The sequence below is a fragment of the Bubalus kerabau genome, chromosome 7 (genome assembly GCF_029407905.1).
Source record: "Bubalus kerabau isolate K-KA32 ecotype Philippines breed swamp buffalo chromosome 7, PCC_UOA_SB_1v2, whole genome shotgun sequence".
Lineage (NCBI taxonomy): Eukaryota > Metazoa > Chordata > Mammalia > Artiodactyla > Bovidae > Bubalus > Bubalus kerabau.
The window spans coordinates 107,437,130-107,456,381 of NC_073630.1; the positions used below are offsets into that span (position 1 = coordinate 107,437,130).

Sequence of the window (19,252 nt, forward strand, 5' to 3'; positions counted from 1 at the left end):
ACCACATAAAGTTACAGGCAAATCCTCCTGAGAGTGTTTAAAAGTAGGGAGGGCTGACAAGACTGAGCAGGGAGGGGCAGGAAGGCGGAGAGAAGACCTGATCAGGTTCAGAGACCTGAATTCTGGTCCTCTTTTCCCATTGTATGTGCTGTGTAACCTTGGGCAAGTCACTGTCCCTCTCTGAGAATTGATTTCATCACTTGTGACATGAAATGGGTATGGCATCATCTTCTCAGGAGTCCTCCCTAGGTCTCCTCCTCAAGGCAGTGGTCTGTGTGTGTTCCCCATGGCTGTGTCCCTGCCCCAGAACCAGGCCAGCCACATAGTAGGGACTCAGAAAGTATTTGTAGAACTGAGTCAAAGTCAACTTGGGTATTAGAACAAAATTCAAATAGAAATGAAGAGCAGAATGGTGGTGGCCTTCGACACCTCCCTCCACCTCCCTTTCATCTGTTCCCTCCTCCTTCCTTCTGCTCCTCTCTTGCTGGTTCTCGCATCTTTGAATTGGTCTCCCTTTCTGCATCCCATTCCCTCTCTTTTCCTCTTTTACCTTCTCCCCCTCTCTCCTTCATTGCCTCGTCTCCATCTAGTTCCAATGGTGATTGTAAGCTCTTGACAAAAATGTTTAGTTCTGATCATGTGGGAAGCCAGTGGAGAAGACCAAGAAACAACCCAAGGTCTGTGGGCAGAAGACACCCACAGACCTGTTGGCCTGTCAACCGGGCCTGTCTGAGTGCCTAGCAGGGCCGTGCCCAGACCCCTCTGCTTTTCATTGGTCTTGGCTGAGGCCTTGTTCAGATACTTGTTAAAAGCTTCTGGATGATTCTAAGGTGTGGCCAGACTCCCCCGGGTCTCTGAGGAGAACTAGACAAGCCTGTCACACAGTAACTGGAAGGTCACAAATTGGGGTATGAGGATGGGGTGCTATGGAAGGGAGGGGCTTCATTTGGGGGACAGTCAGGAAAGCCCCGACAAGGAGCAGGTGGGGTGAGCCGAGGTGTGGGGAGGAGAGGAGCGGGCAGCAGGCACTAGGTGCCAAGCCCCAAGGCAGGCGGGAGAAGGTCCATCCAGGCTGCTGAGATGAGGGTGGGGAGGCCGGGCTGGTGGGCACTTTATCTTTCACAGCAGTGGGAAGCATGGAAGGGTTGGAAACAGGAGGGCAACCAACCCAGTTTTCATTTCAGTGAGATTGAGTGCTCAGCTGCTGCGGGGTATGGAAGGGAAGGGAGGACTTTGCGAGGAAGCGGCAGGTGACTAGTTACCCTTCCCAGGCAGGCGGGAGGAACAGTGTGTGCAGAGGTGCAGAGGCAGGCAGGAACCAGGGTGGGGAGGAGACAAGGAGGTGCTGGAGCAGAAGCCAGGGCAGGGAGTGTCAGGGGCAGCGGTGATGGCCCTGGATGGCCTCCCGTGCCAGATTGCAGCACAGTGGATTGAGGGGGAGCCAAGGCGGGGTGTTTCTGGTCAGTTCAGTTCAGTTCAGTCACTCAGTCATGTCTGACTCTTTGCGACCCCATGGACTGCAGCACGCCAGGCCTCCCTGTCCATCACCAACTCCTGGAGTTTACCCAAACTCATGTCCATCGAGTCAGTGATGCCATCTAACCATTCTCCTGCCCTCAGTCTTTCCCAGCATCAGGGTCTTTTCCAGTGAGTCAGCTCTTCACATTGGAAGAAGGCAGATTCTTCAGCAAAAGTATTGGAGTTTCAGCTTCAGCATCAGTCCTTCCAATGAACACTCAGGACTGATCTCCTTTAGGATGGACTGGTTGGACCTCCTTGCAGTCCAATGGACTCTCAAAAGTTCTCTCCAGCACCACAGTTCAAAAGCATCAATTCTTCAAGTGCATTTTAGAGGGCGTCTCTGGCAACTGTGGGCAGGATGGGAGGGGAAGCAGGAGATCCAGTTAAGGGTCAATGGAGGAGTCTGCTTAGAGCAGGTGAGGGCTTGGGGACAGGTGAGGAGGGCGCGGGGCATCATCTGTCCACTTCCATTTCTTCCTCCCCTAGAAAAGCGCCTGACCCATTACTTGTTCCTTACCTGTTTAGTTGCTAAGTAATCTCTTCTCAACTCCATGGACTGTAGCCTACCAGGCTCCTCTTTGTCCAGGGGATTTCGCAGGCAAGAATACTGAAGTGGGTTGCCGTTTCCTTTTCTAGATGATCTTCCCCAATTCGGGGGTCAAACCCGTATCTCCTGTGTCACAGGCGGATTCTTCAGCTCTGAGCCACCAGGGAAGCCTGGGAGTGGGGTTAGCCCTGCTCAGTTGAGTCAGTTTCCTATAAGAAGCTTTCCCAGAAGACACACACAGCAGATCTACTCAACTGTGTTTGCACTCAAGGGAAATTGGGGAAATGTAGTCTCTTGGATCGGAGAAGGCAGTGGCACCCCACTCCAGTGTTCTTGCCTGGAAAATCCCATGGATGGAGGAGCCTGGTAGGCTGCAGTCCATGGGGTCGCTAAGAGTCAGGCATGACTGAGCGACTTCACTTTCACTTTTCACTTTCCTGCATTGGAGAAGGAAATGGCAACCCACTCCAGTGTTCTTGCCTGGAGAATCCCAGGGAAAGGGGAACCTGGTGGGCTGCCGTCTATGGGGTCACACAGAGTCGGACACGACTGAAGTGACTTAGCAGCAGCAGCAGTAGCAGCAGTCTCTTGGATGATATATCGCACCCCTGAATAAAATCCTGGGTCTGTTTCTATAGAAAGAAGATGAGTTGATAAGGGGAAGCCATGTAGAAGCTTAATAAATATTTGCTGAATAAATGTACCCTGAGTTCGAAACACCGGCCTTCCTGCAGGCTCTTTCTGTCCATCCACTGTCAAACATTTATTCAGCACCTAGTATGTGCCTGGCAGGGGTGATGGTGAAGACAGAATGAAGGCAAGTTTGCTTCCTGAAGGACCTCGGTTCTAGTGTGGAAGCAGGTGGGAAGCAAGCATCACCCATTAGAACCGGGTTAGAAGTACCCGGGGCTGTGAGAACCTGCAGGAGACCTGTCCCCCCGCCCCTCGTGGACGTTGACCGGAGCTGAGTTTTTCTGCTGGGCCCATGCCTTCTCTGCTGTAGCTGCAGTCAGGTGCTTGCTGCCTGTCACATGCTCTGCGGGCTGGGAGGGGGTGTGTGCTGGGTCAGGGAAGCCCCACAAATGTATCCCTGCTTGTCTTTTGGGGCAGGGCCCAGGGACAGCTGGCTGTGGCCATTTGGGCCTGTGGAAAGTTGAGGGACAGGATTCCCAGAGGCCCTGGTCAGGTGCCACCTCTGAGAGTGGACACAGGAAACTTCCACCCAGGAAGGGGAGGGGCCCGGAGCCTTTGATGCTGCCTTGGGGAACCCGGGGGTGGCTTGGCTGAACAAACAAGCTCCTCGTCTGCTAAGTGGAGTGTGGGAGCTCACAGGAGGCAGTTTCATTGGCAGGACCAAGCACACAGGGCCAGGGCCCTACCACCAGGCCACGTGCCCTCTGCTGTCCTCACCAGGGGAGGGGGTCCAACTCCCTCCTAGGGTCTTTGGGAGGGCTTGATGGGGACAGGCTTGGAGAGAGCAGTTCAACCAGGGACACCCACCACTCTTTTGACCTCTTGTGTCTTCATCAAGGATGCCCTGGGCCATGTTCAGGATGAATCGCTGTCCCTGCCCCAGGAGGAGGCGCTGGATGCTTGCAGAAGCCAAGACCCCAACGGGGCACCTGAACAGAGGGGTTCAGCAGGTGCGTGAAGGAGGGGTCTTCAAGGACAGCCACTGATGGGCTAGCTCGCTTATGATGTCCTGATGACCCAACAGGGTGGTGGTCCCTGCTCTGCAGACAGGAAGCTGAGGCTCAGAGAAGTAGAGTCCCTTGCTCACTGCCACCCAGCTGGGAAAAGTGGGCTCAGCCTCCACAATGCCCACGACGAGGTCCATGACGCAGGCTCAACCCAACATTTAGGCTCACTCCCTCAGCCCTCAGAAGGGTGCCAGGCAGGCAACACACGTGTCAGCCTTGGGCAGCAGGGTCCTCTTAGGGTGATTTGTCCTCAGGGATTTGTCTTTGGAGAAGACCGTGTGATGACCAGGAGCTTCTCTGTTTCCTGCCCCACCCCAGTGACAGCTCAGGTGTGGGAGCAACCAGGCTTGAAAGCCGCTTGTCTAAGCTGATGGGAACCAGTGTATCTGCTCACAGTCTCGGGTGAAGCTTCCGGGGTGTCTGCTGCAAAAGCCGGTGCACTCAGGGAGCCCCAGAGCCACGGTGTCCACCTGGCTGTCTGTAGTTTGCATACAGTCCTTCAAGGTCAAGTTGAGTTTCCATATAAGGCCAGTTATACCCAGTGGTACTGCTGACTGGCAAGGCTGACCATTCCCCTCCACATTTCTGGGGAGCAGAGCAGATAAGTCAGACAAGGTCAAGTTTGCCCTTGGGGAAACAAGCAGGATCCATTGGCAAAGCCTGGGTATCAGCTCCTCCATCCACTCCGTGTGGGGCTGGGGCCTGGGAGTTATGACCCTGCGTGACCACGAGGGTATGGGGCTGAGGGAGGTGTCCTGGGCTTTGTGGTCAGAGGAGGTGGCTCCCAGACCCGATTCTGCTGCTGATCAATGGATGGTCACTCGCCATCACTGAGCTGGGTTCCTCACCAGACAGGCAGTGGTGACCATGAGGCCACCTTTGGGGGCTCAAAGGCCTTGAGTCACGAGACATACTGCCTCACCCTAACAGCAGATGTTGCTGTTGGTGACAGCCTCCGAAAAGTTCCCGGGAGGGTCTCCTCCCTGGTGGCTTAGACGATAAAGTGTCTGCCTGCAATGCGGGAGATCCAGGTTAGATCACTGGGTCAGGAAGATCCCCTGGAGAAGGAAATGGCAACCCACTCCAGTACTCTCGCCTGGAAAATTCCATGGATGGAGGAGCCTGGTGGGCTACAGTCCATGGGGTCCCAAAGAGTCGGACACGACTGAGCGACTTCACTTTCCATCTTTTCTTTCTTTCCTGTCACTTCCCAGGCCAGTCCTCCGAGGGGCCCTATGCATGGGGCTGTGTCCAGGCTGGACGAGGCCCTCCTGTTTTGGTCCCCAGCCCGCAGACCACGAACAAGCTCCCCAGAGACCTTGCAGGATCTGACCGTGGACAGGTGAGGCCAGTGGCTTTCTCCATGCCTGGGGTGCTAGCTGGGTCTGATCAGCCCTGCTGTGCATGCTGCACAGTGTGGCCACTATTCAGGAAGTGGGAGAGGGAGGGGAAGAAGCTCGGGGTTGGAAAAAGATTCTGGAAATAATTGAGAGGGCGATTTGAGCCCCGGGTGAGGAGTGGGCAGGAAGGGAGCCCCAGCTGTGTGCATGGGCCCAGCTGCCACGTAGCAAACTTCATCTTGTTGAAACCTCCCTACCACCTGTGGGGCAAGAGCCATGACCCCCTCGTTCTGCAGAGGAGGAGGCTGTGATTTCCCAAAGCCTCCCAGCCCTGGAAGGGACTGAGGTCCTGTCTCCATAGCCCACGATCTGCACCATGCCATCCCCTAAGGGTTGGGAGCCTGGTTCCAACCAGCCCTGATGTGGTCCTAGAGAGAGGGGTCTTCCTGCATTACTTTCATTTGCTCACCTCCTGCCCTGAGCCCTGCCTGGTGTGCTGTGTCATGTCCAGAGTGGAAAAGAGCTGAGAGCAGTCCCTGGGGTGGGAAGAGCTTCATAGAAAAGTTGGACCCCAATGGAAGGATGGAGTTAGACAGACTGGAAACCAGGGGTGGGCAGCGGAAGGGCAGGCCAGGTGGGAAGGCCCGCCAGGTAAAGGTGGTGAGGCTCGGAGTGGCCATGGGCTGGGGCTGGGGTCATGGTCACAGGTGAGCCAAAGGCTCCCGGTTAGACTGAACAAAGCCAGGTTTCACCTCCCAGACTGGGTCTATTCTCTGAGTTGGCCCAGTCCTCCTCTCTGGTTAAATGCATTGAATGAAAAGTGAAGGTAAAATACAATATTGTAAAGTAATTAGCCTCCAATTAAAATAAATAAATTTATATTTAAAAAAAAGTGAAAGTGTTAGTGACTGACTCTTTGTGACCTCATGGACTGTAGCTCACCAGGCTCCTCTGTCCGTGGAATTCTCCACGCAGGAATAGTGGAGCGGGTTGCCATTTCCTTCTCCAGGGGATTTTCCCAACCCAGGGACTGAACCCAGGTCTCCTGCACTGCAGGAGGATTCTTCACTATCTGAGCCACCAAGTAACTATAAAAATACATTCAAAAGTATCTCTGAAATACCTCCTGTGTGCGCTGGACTGTTCTAGGCCGAGGGTCCCTGCCTTCGGGGGCAGATAGTCTACACTGCGTGTCCACTGAAGCCTCCCATGGCGCTGGCCTGCTCTATGTCTGTGCCATCCAGCAGAGGAGCCGTGAACCACACGTGGCTTCTGGGCACTTGAAACGTGGCTGGCGTGACTGCAGAACTGAGTGTTAACTTTTGTTTAATTAGTTTACATTTGAAGAGCCCCATGTGGGCTGTGCAGGGCTAGGGCAGGAGGTAGGGGGTGGTTCAATAACACACACACAAATATCCTACATGATCTGAGTGAGTGGAGGGTGTGATGGAGGGAGGTCAAGTGGGGTCAATGGACAGACAGTGGTGGAAGAGGCCAGGGGGTCCTTTTTGAGTATTATCTGAGCTGAGACGTTAGTGAAGCAAGAGAGAGAGAGAGGTATGGGGGGGATGGACATTCTAGGCAGAGGGGAGAGTGGGTATAAAGGCCCTGGGGCCGCTCACAGGCCTTCTTGTGTTAGGAAGACCCATATGGCTGGTTGGGGAGATGAAGCTGGAGAAGTGGAGAGGGCCCCTGTTGGGAGAGGGGCGCTTCACACCTTCTCTTCTCTTCCCATCCCTAGTTTACTCCAGCGGAGCCTTGCTCGGATGACCAGACTCTCCTTCTCATCCGTGGCTGCCCCCCGGGGTGGTCCATGGATGGCTCACCGGTCCCCGCGGAGCTGACCTGGGTTCCAGGGCAGAAGCTCACAGCCAGGCCTGCCCAGGGGTCCTCTCTCCGTGTGCAGGCGTCCGCATGCCCTCCCCAGGGCCGGGCTGCAGGCCCAGCTCCCTTGCCGCTGCTACTCCTGGAAGCTCCTCCAGAAACACTGCACACCCAACAGGTGTTGGAGGCCCAGCCCCTGCCCGCTCCCTCCGCCTCAGGACACCCTGGCCGGGGCCACCACGAGCCAAGAGGCTGCACTGCTTTCCTCGGCCAGGAGGCCTCGCACATTTCACATCACCAGATTCCCGGGAGAGGATCCGAGGATGGAAAAGACTCTGGGAAGGGGGGAGGAGGAGCCCCAGGGTCAGGGTGGAGATTGGAGAGGCAGGAGGTGAGGACTTGGGGCAGAAAGCAGGCAGAAAGCAGGGTCAGGTATCAGCTGGGTCAGGAAAGCGGGGAGAATCTGAGGGTGGAGGCTGGGGTCAGGGCCCCAGAGGGCACATGGATGAAGGCCGGGGCTTCTGAACCCCTAGCCGCAGCATCCTGCCTCGGGCGCAGGCAGGAGCTTCTACTACTTGTTCTGCAGGGGGAGACCTCAGTGTCCTTGGAGGGTCCTGAATCCCTGAGCAGGTGGGGACATGAGGAAGGGCATGTCTGGGGCCTCCAAGGAGAAGAAGGAGGAGGAAGGCTTTTATCATCAAAGGAGGAGGAAGAGGCCCCCGCAGCCACATTCTCTGGGTCTCCGGGCACCAATGGGCCATCTTCAGTGGATGCCCAGCCCCTTACAGAGCAGAGCAGAGCCATCAGGAGAGTTCAGGGCATAGAGAAAGACCCTGTGTGGTCTGGAAATGCTCTGCTTGCCCCAGAGGTAAGCCCTGGGGACGAAGGACAGGAAGAAGAAGGGGAGAAAGAGCTGTCCAGCCTGGGTCTCAGGGATGTCCTGGAGAAGCCTGGCTCGGAGGACAGTGAGGCCAAGGAAATGCTTTCCCTGTTGGAGGAAGAAGGTTCCCCACCATCGCCTGGATTGGCCTTCTGGTCCAAGGAGGCCGGAGCCACCCGTCACCCCTCGGCTCCAAGTAGAGGCCTTGACCAGTCTGCACTCAGAATAGAGGAGTTTGAAAGGGAGATGGAGGCTTGTTTCCAACACCTCTCCATTCTGAAGCCTGGGAGTCGGGGGTGTGGACAGAGAGCTTCCTCATTGGCAGGAGAAACCTGGGGCTTTGCTCAGAGATGGTGCAGCTGCCAGGGGGTCGTGCACCCTCAGCAGGCTTTGACACACCTGGGTTTGGATATTTGTTTTGTGGAGAGAACAAACCCCAGGGAGCCTGGTGAAGATGTTAAGCGGGGAGAGACTGAGGCCCTGGGAACCTGCAGCCCTTTTCCAGGACTGACGTTGGATCTGGTTGACCTGAGCCCGGGCCCTCCAGCGGGGCCCCCCGAGCATGGTGGGAACCACCTCTCGCAGCCGCCGAGAGCCCTCGAGAGAGCATGGAGCAGGTTTCATCAGCTCATTTCTGGATTGAAGAATGAGAGAAACAACGTTTTAAGTGATAATGCCAGGCTTCAGGGAGATCAGAAGAGATGCCACCAAAAACTGCGCACCCTGGAAAAAGAGAGGGAGAGAAATGTGGAAAAAATATCCACGCTTGAACAGGATAAGAGCATGCTGTTAGAAGACATCTCTCACTTAAAGAGGGAACTGGACCAGTACGTGAAGGTCATTTCTGAGCTTGAAGACTGCAATGGGAAGAGTTACTGCAAGATTTCTGAGCTCGAAGAGGAAAACGAAAGATTGAAAGGGCTCCTGGGGCAAATCCAGAAAGCCATGTCCACGAGCATCCAAAAATCCAAAGGTGTGATGGAGCGCGTCACCCTGGAAAACTGGGAACTCGGTGCACTGACTTTGGAGCTCGGGGTCAGTTACAAACGGCTGATAAATGATATCATCCTGGGAATAGAAGACACGATCCGCACCTTCAGCGGGGAGAACGAACACCTTCTAAGAAGGATCCAAGCCCTGGAAGGGGAGGTTGTGTTGGGGAGCAGCACAGATGTGGGGCCTTTGGTGAGAGCAGAGGAGCATCTCCAGGGGAAAAGCACTGTGGACCAGGTGAACACAGTAGAAAGAGGGGTGCAGGTGACTCAGATTTCAGGGCAACCGACTGCCAGAGGCCCTGGGCCGCCCTTGGAGCAGGATATGGGTCTGGCTGAGGGTTGGACAGGGCCGTGCTTAGGCCTGGACAATTCCAGATGTGGTGCTTATTCTACTGCTCCGTCACTGGTCCGGGGAGATGCCACAGGATCCAGGGCCCTGCGAGGAAACACCGATGGGTCAGGAGTGAAAGAAGCACATTTGGAGAAAGAGGAAAAAGCACCAAGCTGTTCTGCGGACCAAGGGCGAGCACTGAGGTCCCTGCACGGTGGCATCCGGGTAGGTTGACTCTGCGTGGCTGTTGAATCATCTTGCTGACTTTCTGTAGCTCTGACCACACCCTTTACTCCAGCGTCCTCCAGCAGCCCTGAGAGGGAGTAGCAGTCGCCATCCCCATTTACCAAATGAGGAAACGTAGGCACAGAGAGGTTAAGTGACTTGCCTCAAGTCACACAGCTGGGAGGGATAGAGCCCACGTTCTACCTGGGGGTTCAGGCTTCCAGAGTCTGTATTCTTGCCTATGACAAGAAGAAGCAAGTCTGCCTCTCTACTCAGGCTGTTCAGATGGGTATCTGGTGGGACATGGAGAGGGTGTTTATCCTTTAAGATGAGAGCTTGTATTTTCAGACCAAGCAGTTTTTCAAACAGCTCAAGTCATTATTCTACTTATTGAGTCTCTATTGGTATATATGTATTTATTTATATTGAGGTATAATTGTCAGCCAACATTGTGGAAGTTTAAGGTGTGCAGTGTGTTGACTTGATACATTTCTATATTGTAATCTGATAACCACCACAACTTTAGCCAACACCTTTTATCACGCTGCACATTGGGACTTAAAAGGAGACAGCAGGGGGCTTTAGAATTTAAACAAGGTTCAAACTCACCTCTGCACCGACTACATCCGACCGTGCCTTCTCTGAGTTGTTTTCCTCATCTGTGGACAATACTCCACTTTCAGGACTCCTAGGATGAAATGCTCATGACCTTGTTCCAGTGTCTGTAAGATATACAGTGTATCCTTTGTATAATTCATATCTCATCTCTCTGCCTCTGTCTTTCTTCTCTTTCTCTCCAATTTTATCAATCACTTCACAGGATCATCTTTTGGTTTTATTGATGTTCTTTATTGTATGTGCTTAGTCACTTAGTCATGTCTGACTCTTTGCGACTCCGTGGACTATAGCCCTCCAGGCTCCTCTGTCCGTGGAATTCTCCAGGCAAGGATATTGGAGTGGGTTGCCATTTCCTCCTCCAGGGGATCTTCCCAACCCAGGGATCAAACCCAGGTCTCCTGCACTGCAGGGAGATTCTTTACCATCTGAGCCACCAAGGAATGTCTATATTTTATTTCACTGATTTCTTCTAATAACTTCATTGTTTCCTTCCATCTACATTCTTTTGGTTTAGTTGACTGTTCTTTTTCTGGCTTCTTGTGTTAAAAATTTGGATCACTGATTTTCAACTGCTCTTTTGCGATTTATGCATTTAAATCTATGCATTTCGTTCTAAGCACTGTTTTAACTACAACCCACACATTTTGATAAGTTGTACTTTTTATGTCTGTTCAGTTCAAAGCAGCTTCTAATTTCTATTGTGATATCTCCCTTGACCCATGGGTTATTTAGGAGCGTGTTGTTGAACTTCCAAGCATCTGTGTAATTTTTTAGTTTTATTTTTGTTATTGAGGTCTAGTTTTATTTCATTGCTCTCAGAAACATACTATATATATTATTGTAATCTTTTGAAATTCATTGAGACTGGTTTTATTGACCATGTGATGGTCTGTTTTGGGAAATATTCTATGTGCCCTTGTAAAGAATGAATGTTCTGCTGTTGCTGAGTATTAATAAGGCCAAAGTGGTTAATTATGCTAATCAAATCTTCAATAACTTTACTGATGTGTGGTCTATTGGTTTTGTCATCTACCGAGATGTCTTTTAAGATCTCTTCTTTTTGTTATGTTAGTTTTGATTCTTGTTTTTGAAGGTATTTATGAGCTACACACACAGATTTAGGTTTATGATGTTTTCCTGGTAAATCAGTTCTTTAAAGATGATGAAACGTCTCTCATGTCTCACATTTCTTGCCCTAAAATGGACTTTGTCTGATATTAAAATAACCACAACAGTTTCTTTTTGTTAGTGTTTCCATGGTGTATAACTTTTTTTATACCATCCATATTTTTCCATTCAATCAATCAGTATCTTTATATATAAAGCATATTTTTTAGAAGCAGCATATGGCTTTTTTTAAACTTAGCTCTGAGTAAGTTTGACATCCTCTGCTTTTTAGCTGGAGTGTTTGTTCCATTTTTGTTTCCTATATATAATGGTGTAATTGGCTTTATTTTTGCCTTGTTGGTGCTTCTGTTTGTCTGATCTGTTGTTTTCATTTATTCCTGCTTTCTTTCCTTTGTTTTTGGTAAACTATTTTCTGTTATTCCATTTTCTTCTCCACTGGCTTACTTTTGCATGCATTTTAGTGTCATTCTTTTAGTGGTTACCCTAGATATTTCAAAATGTACCCATTAATCATTAAAATTTACTTTAGTACTTTTACCATGTCTCAAAGAATCCAAAAATCTTTTAATAGTTTAACTCCATTAATTTCTTTTTATCCTTTTCATTGTTTATTTTTGTCAATTATGTTGCTTCCGTGTATAACATCCTTTATAAAGCACTATTTAGATCGTTTTAAGTACTCAATAATTTTTTTTTATTTACTCGTATCTTTCTACGTTCTTGCACTATTCATTCTTTCTTCTACTTCTGTGGATGTGTTTTACATTCAGCTGAAGAGCTTTTTTATTTCTTGTAGTTTAGGGTCTGCTGGTGATGAATTCTCTCAAATTTCTTTTTATGAGAACAGTTTTTCAACTCCACTTTTAAAAGATTTCTTCCCCTTGATTCAGAATTTTAGGTTAGCAGATATGGTTCCTTCTTTTGACACTTTAAAGACCTCATTTCATTGTCTTCTGGCTCTCACAGTTTCTATTCAGAAACTGAATAATTTGTATTTTTTCCCTTGACAGAAATGTGTCATTTTACCACAGACTATTTTAAAGACTTGCCTTTTATCTTTGGGTTTTTGCAGTCAGACTATGATGTGTCTACATGAGGTTTTATTTATGTTTATCCTCCTTGGTTTTTCTGAACCTCTTGAAACTGTGGAGTCATGTCATTAATCAGATTTGCAAAATTCTTGGCCATTAGTTCTTTAAATATTTTGTTCTTTTCAATTTTTCTCTTCTCTCCTAGAAACCCAGACTTTTTTTTTAACTTTATCCCCACATCTTTTGAAACTCTTCTATATTTTTTCTCTCTTTGTGCATCAGTTTGAGTTTTCTATTGACCTGTCTTCTAGCTCACTAAAAGTTCTGCCATGTCCTGTTTTCTAGTAAATCCATCTAATTAGTTTTTAATTTCCTTTATTGTATTTTGCAATCAAATATTCATTTTACCCTTTCGAAAGAGATTTTGATTCTCTGTTGAAATACTCCATACTATCATTCATTTTGCTCCATCTTTTCCTGCGTTTTAAAGAAATAAAATCATTGTTATTTTGAAGCTTTTGTCTGCTAACCCCAATATGTAGATCACTCTGAGTCTGTTTCTATTGACTATTTTGTTTCTTAGTTAAATCCCACTTTTCTGCTTCTTCATGTGACTAGTAATTTTTTTTTTTAATGTTGGACACCATGCAGAACGTATTGTAGGGATTCCTGTTTATTAGCTTCCTCTAGAGCAGGTTGAGTGAGTTTTGTTCTAGTAGGTAGCTGAATGACCAGCAGACCATATTTTTCCCTTGCATGTCTATTTCAGTTTCCCCCTCAGTACCAGGCTTGATTTCACTCCTAAAGCATGGCCCTGGCTTCTAGGGCATGGCCTTTCGGTGGTATCAGGTGAGTTCTCAGAGCACTGACTAAAGACTCTCCACTCTGGCTCAGCCATCTTTGTAGCAGTGCATGACCTCCAAAATCCCTTCAGCAACTGACCTCCCAGCTTCTGTTCTATACTAGGCTTCCGTTGCTGTTGTTCAGTCACTCAGTTGTGTCTGACTCTTTGCAACCCCATGGACTGTAGCACACCAGGCCTCCCTGTCCTTCACGATCTCAGAGTCTTGCACTATGCTGTGCCATTTATGATTCAACCAAGGACCCAAGGGTATTTCTAAGACAGTGTCTGGATTTTTCTCTGCAGTTCACTTCTCTCTGCTACTTTGTTCCATACATCCCAGCTGTCATAGCATCCCTGACCCCAGTCTCTGGTTTCACTTAACAGGACCACAGTGTTCAGCTTGGGATCTATTTCCCTAAGCCATGGTTTGCAAAATGTTCCAGGGAGAATGTGGAGCTCATCTTGTTGGGTGTCCTTTTTCTCAAGGATGGTAGCCCTGCACTGGTTGCCATTTGTGCCTGCAGAGAATTGTTTCTGTGTAGTTTCCTCACATCTTACAGTTGTCAAATCCCAGCTAGTCAGACCAGGTGGCGACTGGAACGCTGAGGAGGTGAATTTCAAGCTGAGAGTTTCAAGGTTTGAAAGGAGAAGCAGATGAAGAACATTCCAGGCAGAGGGAGAAGCAAGTGGCCAGGCCCTGAGGCAGGAATGAGCCTGGGTTATTGGAAAAGCAGAAAGTTGCTGGCATGGCTGTATCATAGTGGGCACGTGTGAGGTGTAGCATGAGGTTTAGATGGGAAAGCTGTCATGAGAAAGACCACAGAAGGCCTGGTAGGCTCTAATTATGATCACTTCTAAATGCAGTGGGAAACTGTTGGAGGGTTTTCATCAGAACAACATGATTACATTTCTGTGGTAAAAAGAACACTGTTTGCTATAAAGACACAGGGAAGACACAAGGAGAACAGTCAAGAGGAATTTGCCAAGAGATGATGCTAGCATAGAGGAATTTGAAATTAAGAAAAAAACAAACAAACAAAAAACAAACAAAAAAAACCCAGAGGATTCCAGACAAAAACCAGAGTTGGAATCAGTGGAACTGGTGGTGGACAGGAGGTGGAGGGGGAGGAAAGCTTTCCATTTCCTTTATCCCGAGTCACAAACCTGATCATGTTTTTATTTGTTTAAAATAAAAACCCTTAAAGCTTTCTGTGTCTTCCTGTCGCACTTGGTACGAAGTCCAGATTCCTTCTGGTGAGTTACAGTCTGGTCCCTTGGAAACGTCAGCTGTTGCTAGATAGGTCCCCAATCTCTACACTTCTGGATCCTAGATTTGCTCCTCCCACATCCCAGCTTTCTCCTGGGAACTGCTGCTCACCTCCAGGTCTCCCTTTAGGGCTTGCATGTGTGCTAAGTCACTTCAGTCATGCCTGACTCTTTGTGACCCCATGGACTGTAGCCCACCAGGCTCCTCTGTCCAGGGGGTTCTCCAGGCAAGAATGCTGGAGTGGGTTGCCATTTCATTCTCCAGGGGATCCTCCCAGCTCAGGGATCAAACCCACATCTCTTATACTTCCTGCATTGGCAGGTAGGTCCTTTACCACTAGTGCCAACTGGGAAGCCCTCACTTTAGGGCATCTAATCCCAACCCTCCAGGATGGATTCAGTGCAGAGACGGCTCATGCGCATCTCTCCCATGATGCCGTTTTTGTAGCTTGCAGTTGGCCGTGATGGTGTTTACACTACAAAAGTCAGCAAATGCTGCACATCTGTGTGCGCTACCTCCCTGGAGAGTGGAGACAGCCTCTGAAAGTGTGTCTGCCCCAGGCGCTGGCCGTCTCTTCCAGTAACAGGGGTCACTGTCTGGGGCAGTCCCACATGGCAGGCCGGGCTGGCCTCCACCCCGCCCTCTCATCCTCTTTAGAATGTCCTGTGGACGCTCTCTCAGGATGCTGGGGATGAAACCCAAGTCCCTGCAGAGCAGGGAGGCAGCGAAGACACCAAACTTCCCAGAAAGGCCAAGTTGTTTTGCAAGTCTTAGATTTTACAGAGCCATTCGGAGCACCCATCTGTTCTTGAGGGGGCCCAGTCTGTGAATCTCAGGCCCACGCTTTGTGGATTTCTATTAATTAAAAAAAACACATTCTGCTATCGTATTCCTGGCTTACAAGCCACCAAGTCACACTTTGTCCTCTCTACCTCTCTGCCATCTTCTCTCTCCTCCCCTCTTGCCAGCTCACACTCAGGTCAGGAACACGTGGAAGAGATGTATTGTGGACTTTCAGTTCCCAGGGAGGCTGCTTCCAATGAAAGCTAGACAGCTGGGACCATGAGCAAGGCTGTGTGAAACGTCTCGGGTTTCTGGGGCCCCTGACTTATTGCAGTTGGAGCTTTTGGTATTAGCAAGACTGCTCCCTCCCAAGACCACCTTAGTAGCATGAATCAAGAGCATAATGATGCTCAGGCTCTTGATACAGAAAGTCACCCTTTGATGACCTCAGGGGAAGAACGAGAGCTGTGTCAGATAAGGCTTTCTGTCACATCCCCAATTACAGCAGCAGAATATTAGAATAATCTGAGTATTCGGTATACCACAGGATGCCATATAGAAACTAACAACAGGGTTTTTTGACATTATTTAATGATATGGAAAAATGCCCATGACACGGTATTAAGGGAGAAAAGCAGGATACAAAAGATATATATGGCATATAAATGTTATATAGAAAAAATGCTGCTAAGTCGCTTCAGTCTTGTTCGACTCTGCGACCCCATAGATGGCAGCCCACCAGGCTCCCCTTTCCCTGGGATTCTTCAGGCAAGAACACTGGAGTGGGTTGCCATTTCCTTCTCCAATGCATGAAAGTGAAAAGTGAAAGTGAAGTTGCTCAGTCGTGTCCGACTCTTAGCGACCCCATGGACTGCAGCCTACCAGGCTCCTCTGTCCATGGGATTTTCCAGGCAAGAGTACTGGAGTGGGGTGCCATTGCCTTCTCCGAAAAAATATGTGGCTATATATGTGTATGTGTGTGTGTGTACATGCTCAGTTGCTTCAGTCATATCTGACTCTGAGTCCCTATGGACTGTAGCCCTCCAGGCTCCTCTGTCCATGGGATTCTCCAGGCAAGAATACTGGTAGTGGGTTTCCATGCCCTCCTCCAGGGGATCTTCCTGACCCGGGGATCGAACCTGTGCCTCCTGTGTTTCCTGCATTGCAGGCAGAACAGATTCTCTACCCACTGAGCCATCAGGGAAGCCGTGTGTGTGTGTGTGTGTGTGTGTGTGTGTGTGTGCATATACCCACACATATAAACCTGCCTATGTGTATGTATTTATATAAGTTATTACAAAATAAAAATTTAGAGTCCAGAACCACTGGGGGCCGTAGCGTCACCACCATTTGACCACATTTCTCAAGGTGATAAATCAGCCTTCTCATTTTCTGCACTCCCAGAAATTCCTTACTTGATGTTCATATGAAACCTGCTCAGGTTTGACCAAAGAAGAGGCCCAGGGACAGGGGAGCCTGGTGGGCTGCCATCTATGGGGTTGCACAGAGTCGGACACGACTGAAGCGACTTAGCAGCAGCAGCAAGAAAAGTGCTTAAGGAAAATGCAGTATCTTCTCTTTCTTGTGAATATATGAAACTTTAGTGTAATAAGCATCTCATAATTGGATGTGAGCACTAGATTTCAGTCATCATACTGTGTTTCAGTACGATGGTGACGGGCATCTATTAAAACAAACTCTGGGAAGCCGTGCCATTTGCGTAGTTTTCATATGCCAAAATAAGCTTAAAAAATAACACTCTAGAATGTTATTTTGTGATTCCCTGGACCTTCCCCAACTCCCCTACTCAAGAAACTCAGCAGGGGCTGCTCACTCGTATGTGTACTTGGGTTCAGTTCAGTTCAGTCAGTCATGTCTGACTCTTTGCGAACCCATGGACTGCAGCACGCCAGGCTTCCCTGTCCATCACCAACTCCCGGAGCTTGCTCAAACTCATGTCCATTGAGTCAGTGACGAAAGACTGAAAATATAAGATAATAAATGGGTGAGAATGATGTTTATGCTGACTGATAGTTTTTGGAGTGATTTCTGTTACTTTGTTTTATAAAATCTGTGGACTATGAGAAACATGCAAGCAGAAACACAAGAAGAAAGGCAGGTGCTGTCTGTTGATTAAGGCAGATTACTTGGAAGATAACCTAAGAATTGCATTCGACTCTGGTTCCTCAGCTCCAGGACCAGGAGGCCCCGGCCTCCGAGGAGGACCTCAGGCTGCGCGTCAGACGACTCCATCACCAAGTACTGACCCTGCAACGCCAGCTCCGAGACCAGGGGTCTGCGCACCGCGAGCTGCAGGCCTCTCGCGAGGAAGCGGAGCATCTCAAGGGCAAGGTAGGCTGGGCCCACACTTCCTTTCCAGCCTGTAAACTAACGTTCCTTCACTCCGGCAAGACTAGAAAGTGGAAAGAAGAATTAAGAGCTCACTGGACATTTCCAGCAGTTTGCAAGCATTTATTAGATTTTGAAAGTACAGAGCAGTATAGGAAAGAAAAACAAGCCTTGTAATCCCTCCATCTGGGTAACTTCTATTAGATCTAAAAATAATAATACATGTGTGCATGCATGCTAAGTCACTTCAGTCGTGTCCGACTCTTTGCGATCCCATGGTCTGTAGCCCACCAGGCCCCTCTGTCCATGGGATTCTCCAGGCAAGAATCCTGGAGTGGGATGCCATGCCCTCCTCCAGGAATACATGTATATAGCTTTTTAAAAAGTCAAATGGTACATAAATAAAAGTCTTTTTCCTGTAGGAGGGAAGTGGGTGTGAGTATAAAAAAAGCAACAAGAGCAGTCGTTAGAATGGCTTAGTATTGTGTCTGTGGTGGTGGAGACACAAGCTTGTGTAGGTGGTAAAATTGTTCATAAATTGGGACACACACACACACAGTAGAGAGATCCAAGTAAGAACGGTGGCTTGGGATTAGCATATGCAAACCGTTACATATAGAATGGATAAACAGCAAGTCCTACAGTACAGAGTGTCTGTCGCTCAGTTGCTCAGTCGTGTCTGACTCTTTGCGACCCCATGGACCGTAGTACACCAGGCTCTTCTGTTCTTGGAATTTTCCAGGCAAGAATGCTGGAGTGGGTTGCCATTTCCTCCTCCTCCAGGGGATCTTCCTGGCCCAGGGATCAAACCCGTGTCTCCTGCATTGCAGGCAGATTCTTTACCACTGAGCCACTTGGGAAGCCCCATACTGTACAAGGAACTACTTTCAATACCCTGTGATAAATCATGATGGAAAAGAATATGAAAAAGAACATATATATAGGTATAACAGTCACTTTGCTGTACAACAAAAACCCAAAATTGTAAATCAACTATACTTCAATAAAATAAATTAAAAAAAAAGAATGGTACATTGTATCCACATCAATACTGGTTGTAATATACTATATTTTTACAGAATGTTCCCATTAGAGTAAAGCAGGCAAAATATGCAAGAGATCTCTCTGTATTATTATTTAAAAAAAAACTGTACATAACAGAGGCCAACACAATATTGTAAAGCAATTATCCTCCAGTAAGAAAAATTAAAAAAAAAACTGTATATAAACCTAAAATTATCTCAATATTTAAAAAATGCAGAGCAATATGGTCCTTTCTCCCCCTCAACCCCAACCCCTTCTGACTTCTATTTTTTCAACCCTATGTTCCCACATTTCAGTACTTATTTGTGTGCCTCAGTTTAGTTCAGTTCAGTTCAATCTCTCAGTCGTGTCTGACTCTTTGCAACCCTGTGGACTGCAGCATGCTAGGCCTCCCTGTCTTTCACCATCTCCCGGAGCCTACTCAAACTCATGTCCATTGAGTCAGTGATGCCATCCAACCATCCCATCCTCTGTCATCCCCTTCTCCTCCCACCTTCAATCTTTCCTAGCATCAGGGGCTTTTCCAATGAGTCAGCTCTTTGCATCAGGTAGCCAAAGTGTTGGAGTTTCAGCTTCAGCATCAGCCCATCAGGTTGGCATCAGCCCGTCCAACGAACACCCAGGACTGATTTCCTTTAGGATGGACTGGTTGGATCTCCTTGCAGTCCAAGACTGCAAGACTCTCAAGAATCTTCTCCAACACCATACTTCAAAAGCCAATTCTTCTGTGCTCAGCTTTCTTTATAGTCCAACTCTCACATCCATATATGACTACTGGAAAAACCATAGCTTTGACTAGATGGACCTTTGTTGGCAAAGTAGTGT

General features: G+C 48.8%; 1 protein-coding gene across 1 annotated transcript in view; it reads left to right on the top strand.

Annotated features, from left to right (window-relative positions):
* Nucleotides 1–19,252, top strand: part of C7H4orf50 (chromosome 7 C4orf50 homolog) — a 68,133-nt gene that overhangs the window by 26,652 nt on the left and 22,229 nt on the right. The window contains exons 5-8 of the mRNA XM_055587423.1: nt 3,600–3,711; nt 4,983–5,110; nt 6,850–9,363; nt 17,225–17,386. Coding sequence (XP_055443398.1) covers nt 3,600–3,711; nt 4,983–5,110; nt 6,850–9,363; nt 17,225–17,386 — 2,916 coding nt within the window. The remainder of the gene's footprint in view (nt 1–3,599; nt 3,712–4,982; nt 5,111–6,849; nt 9,364–17,224; nt 17,387–19,252) is intronic.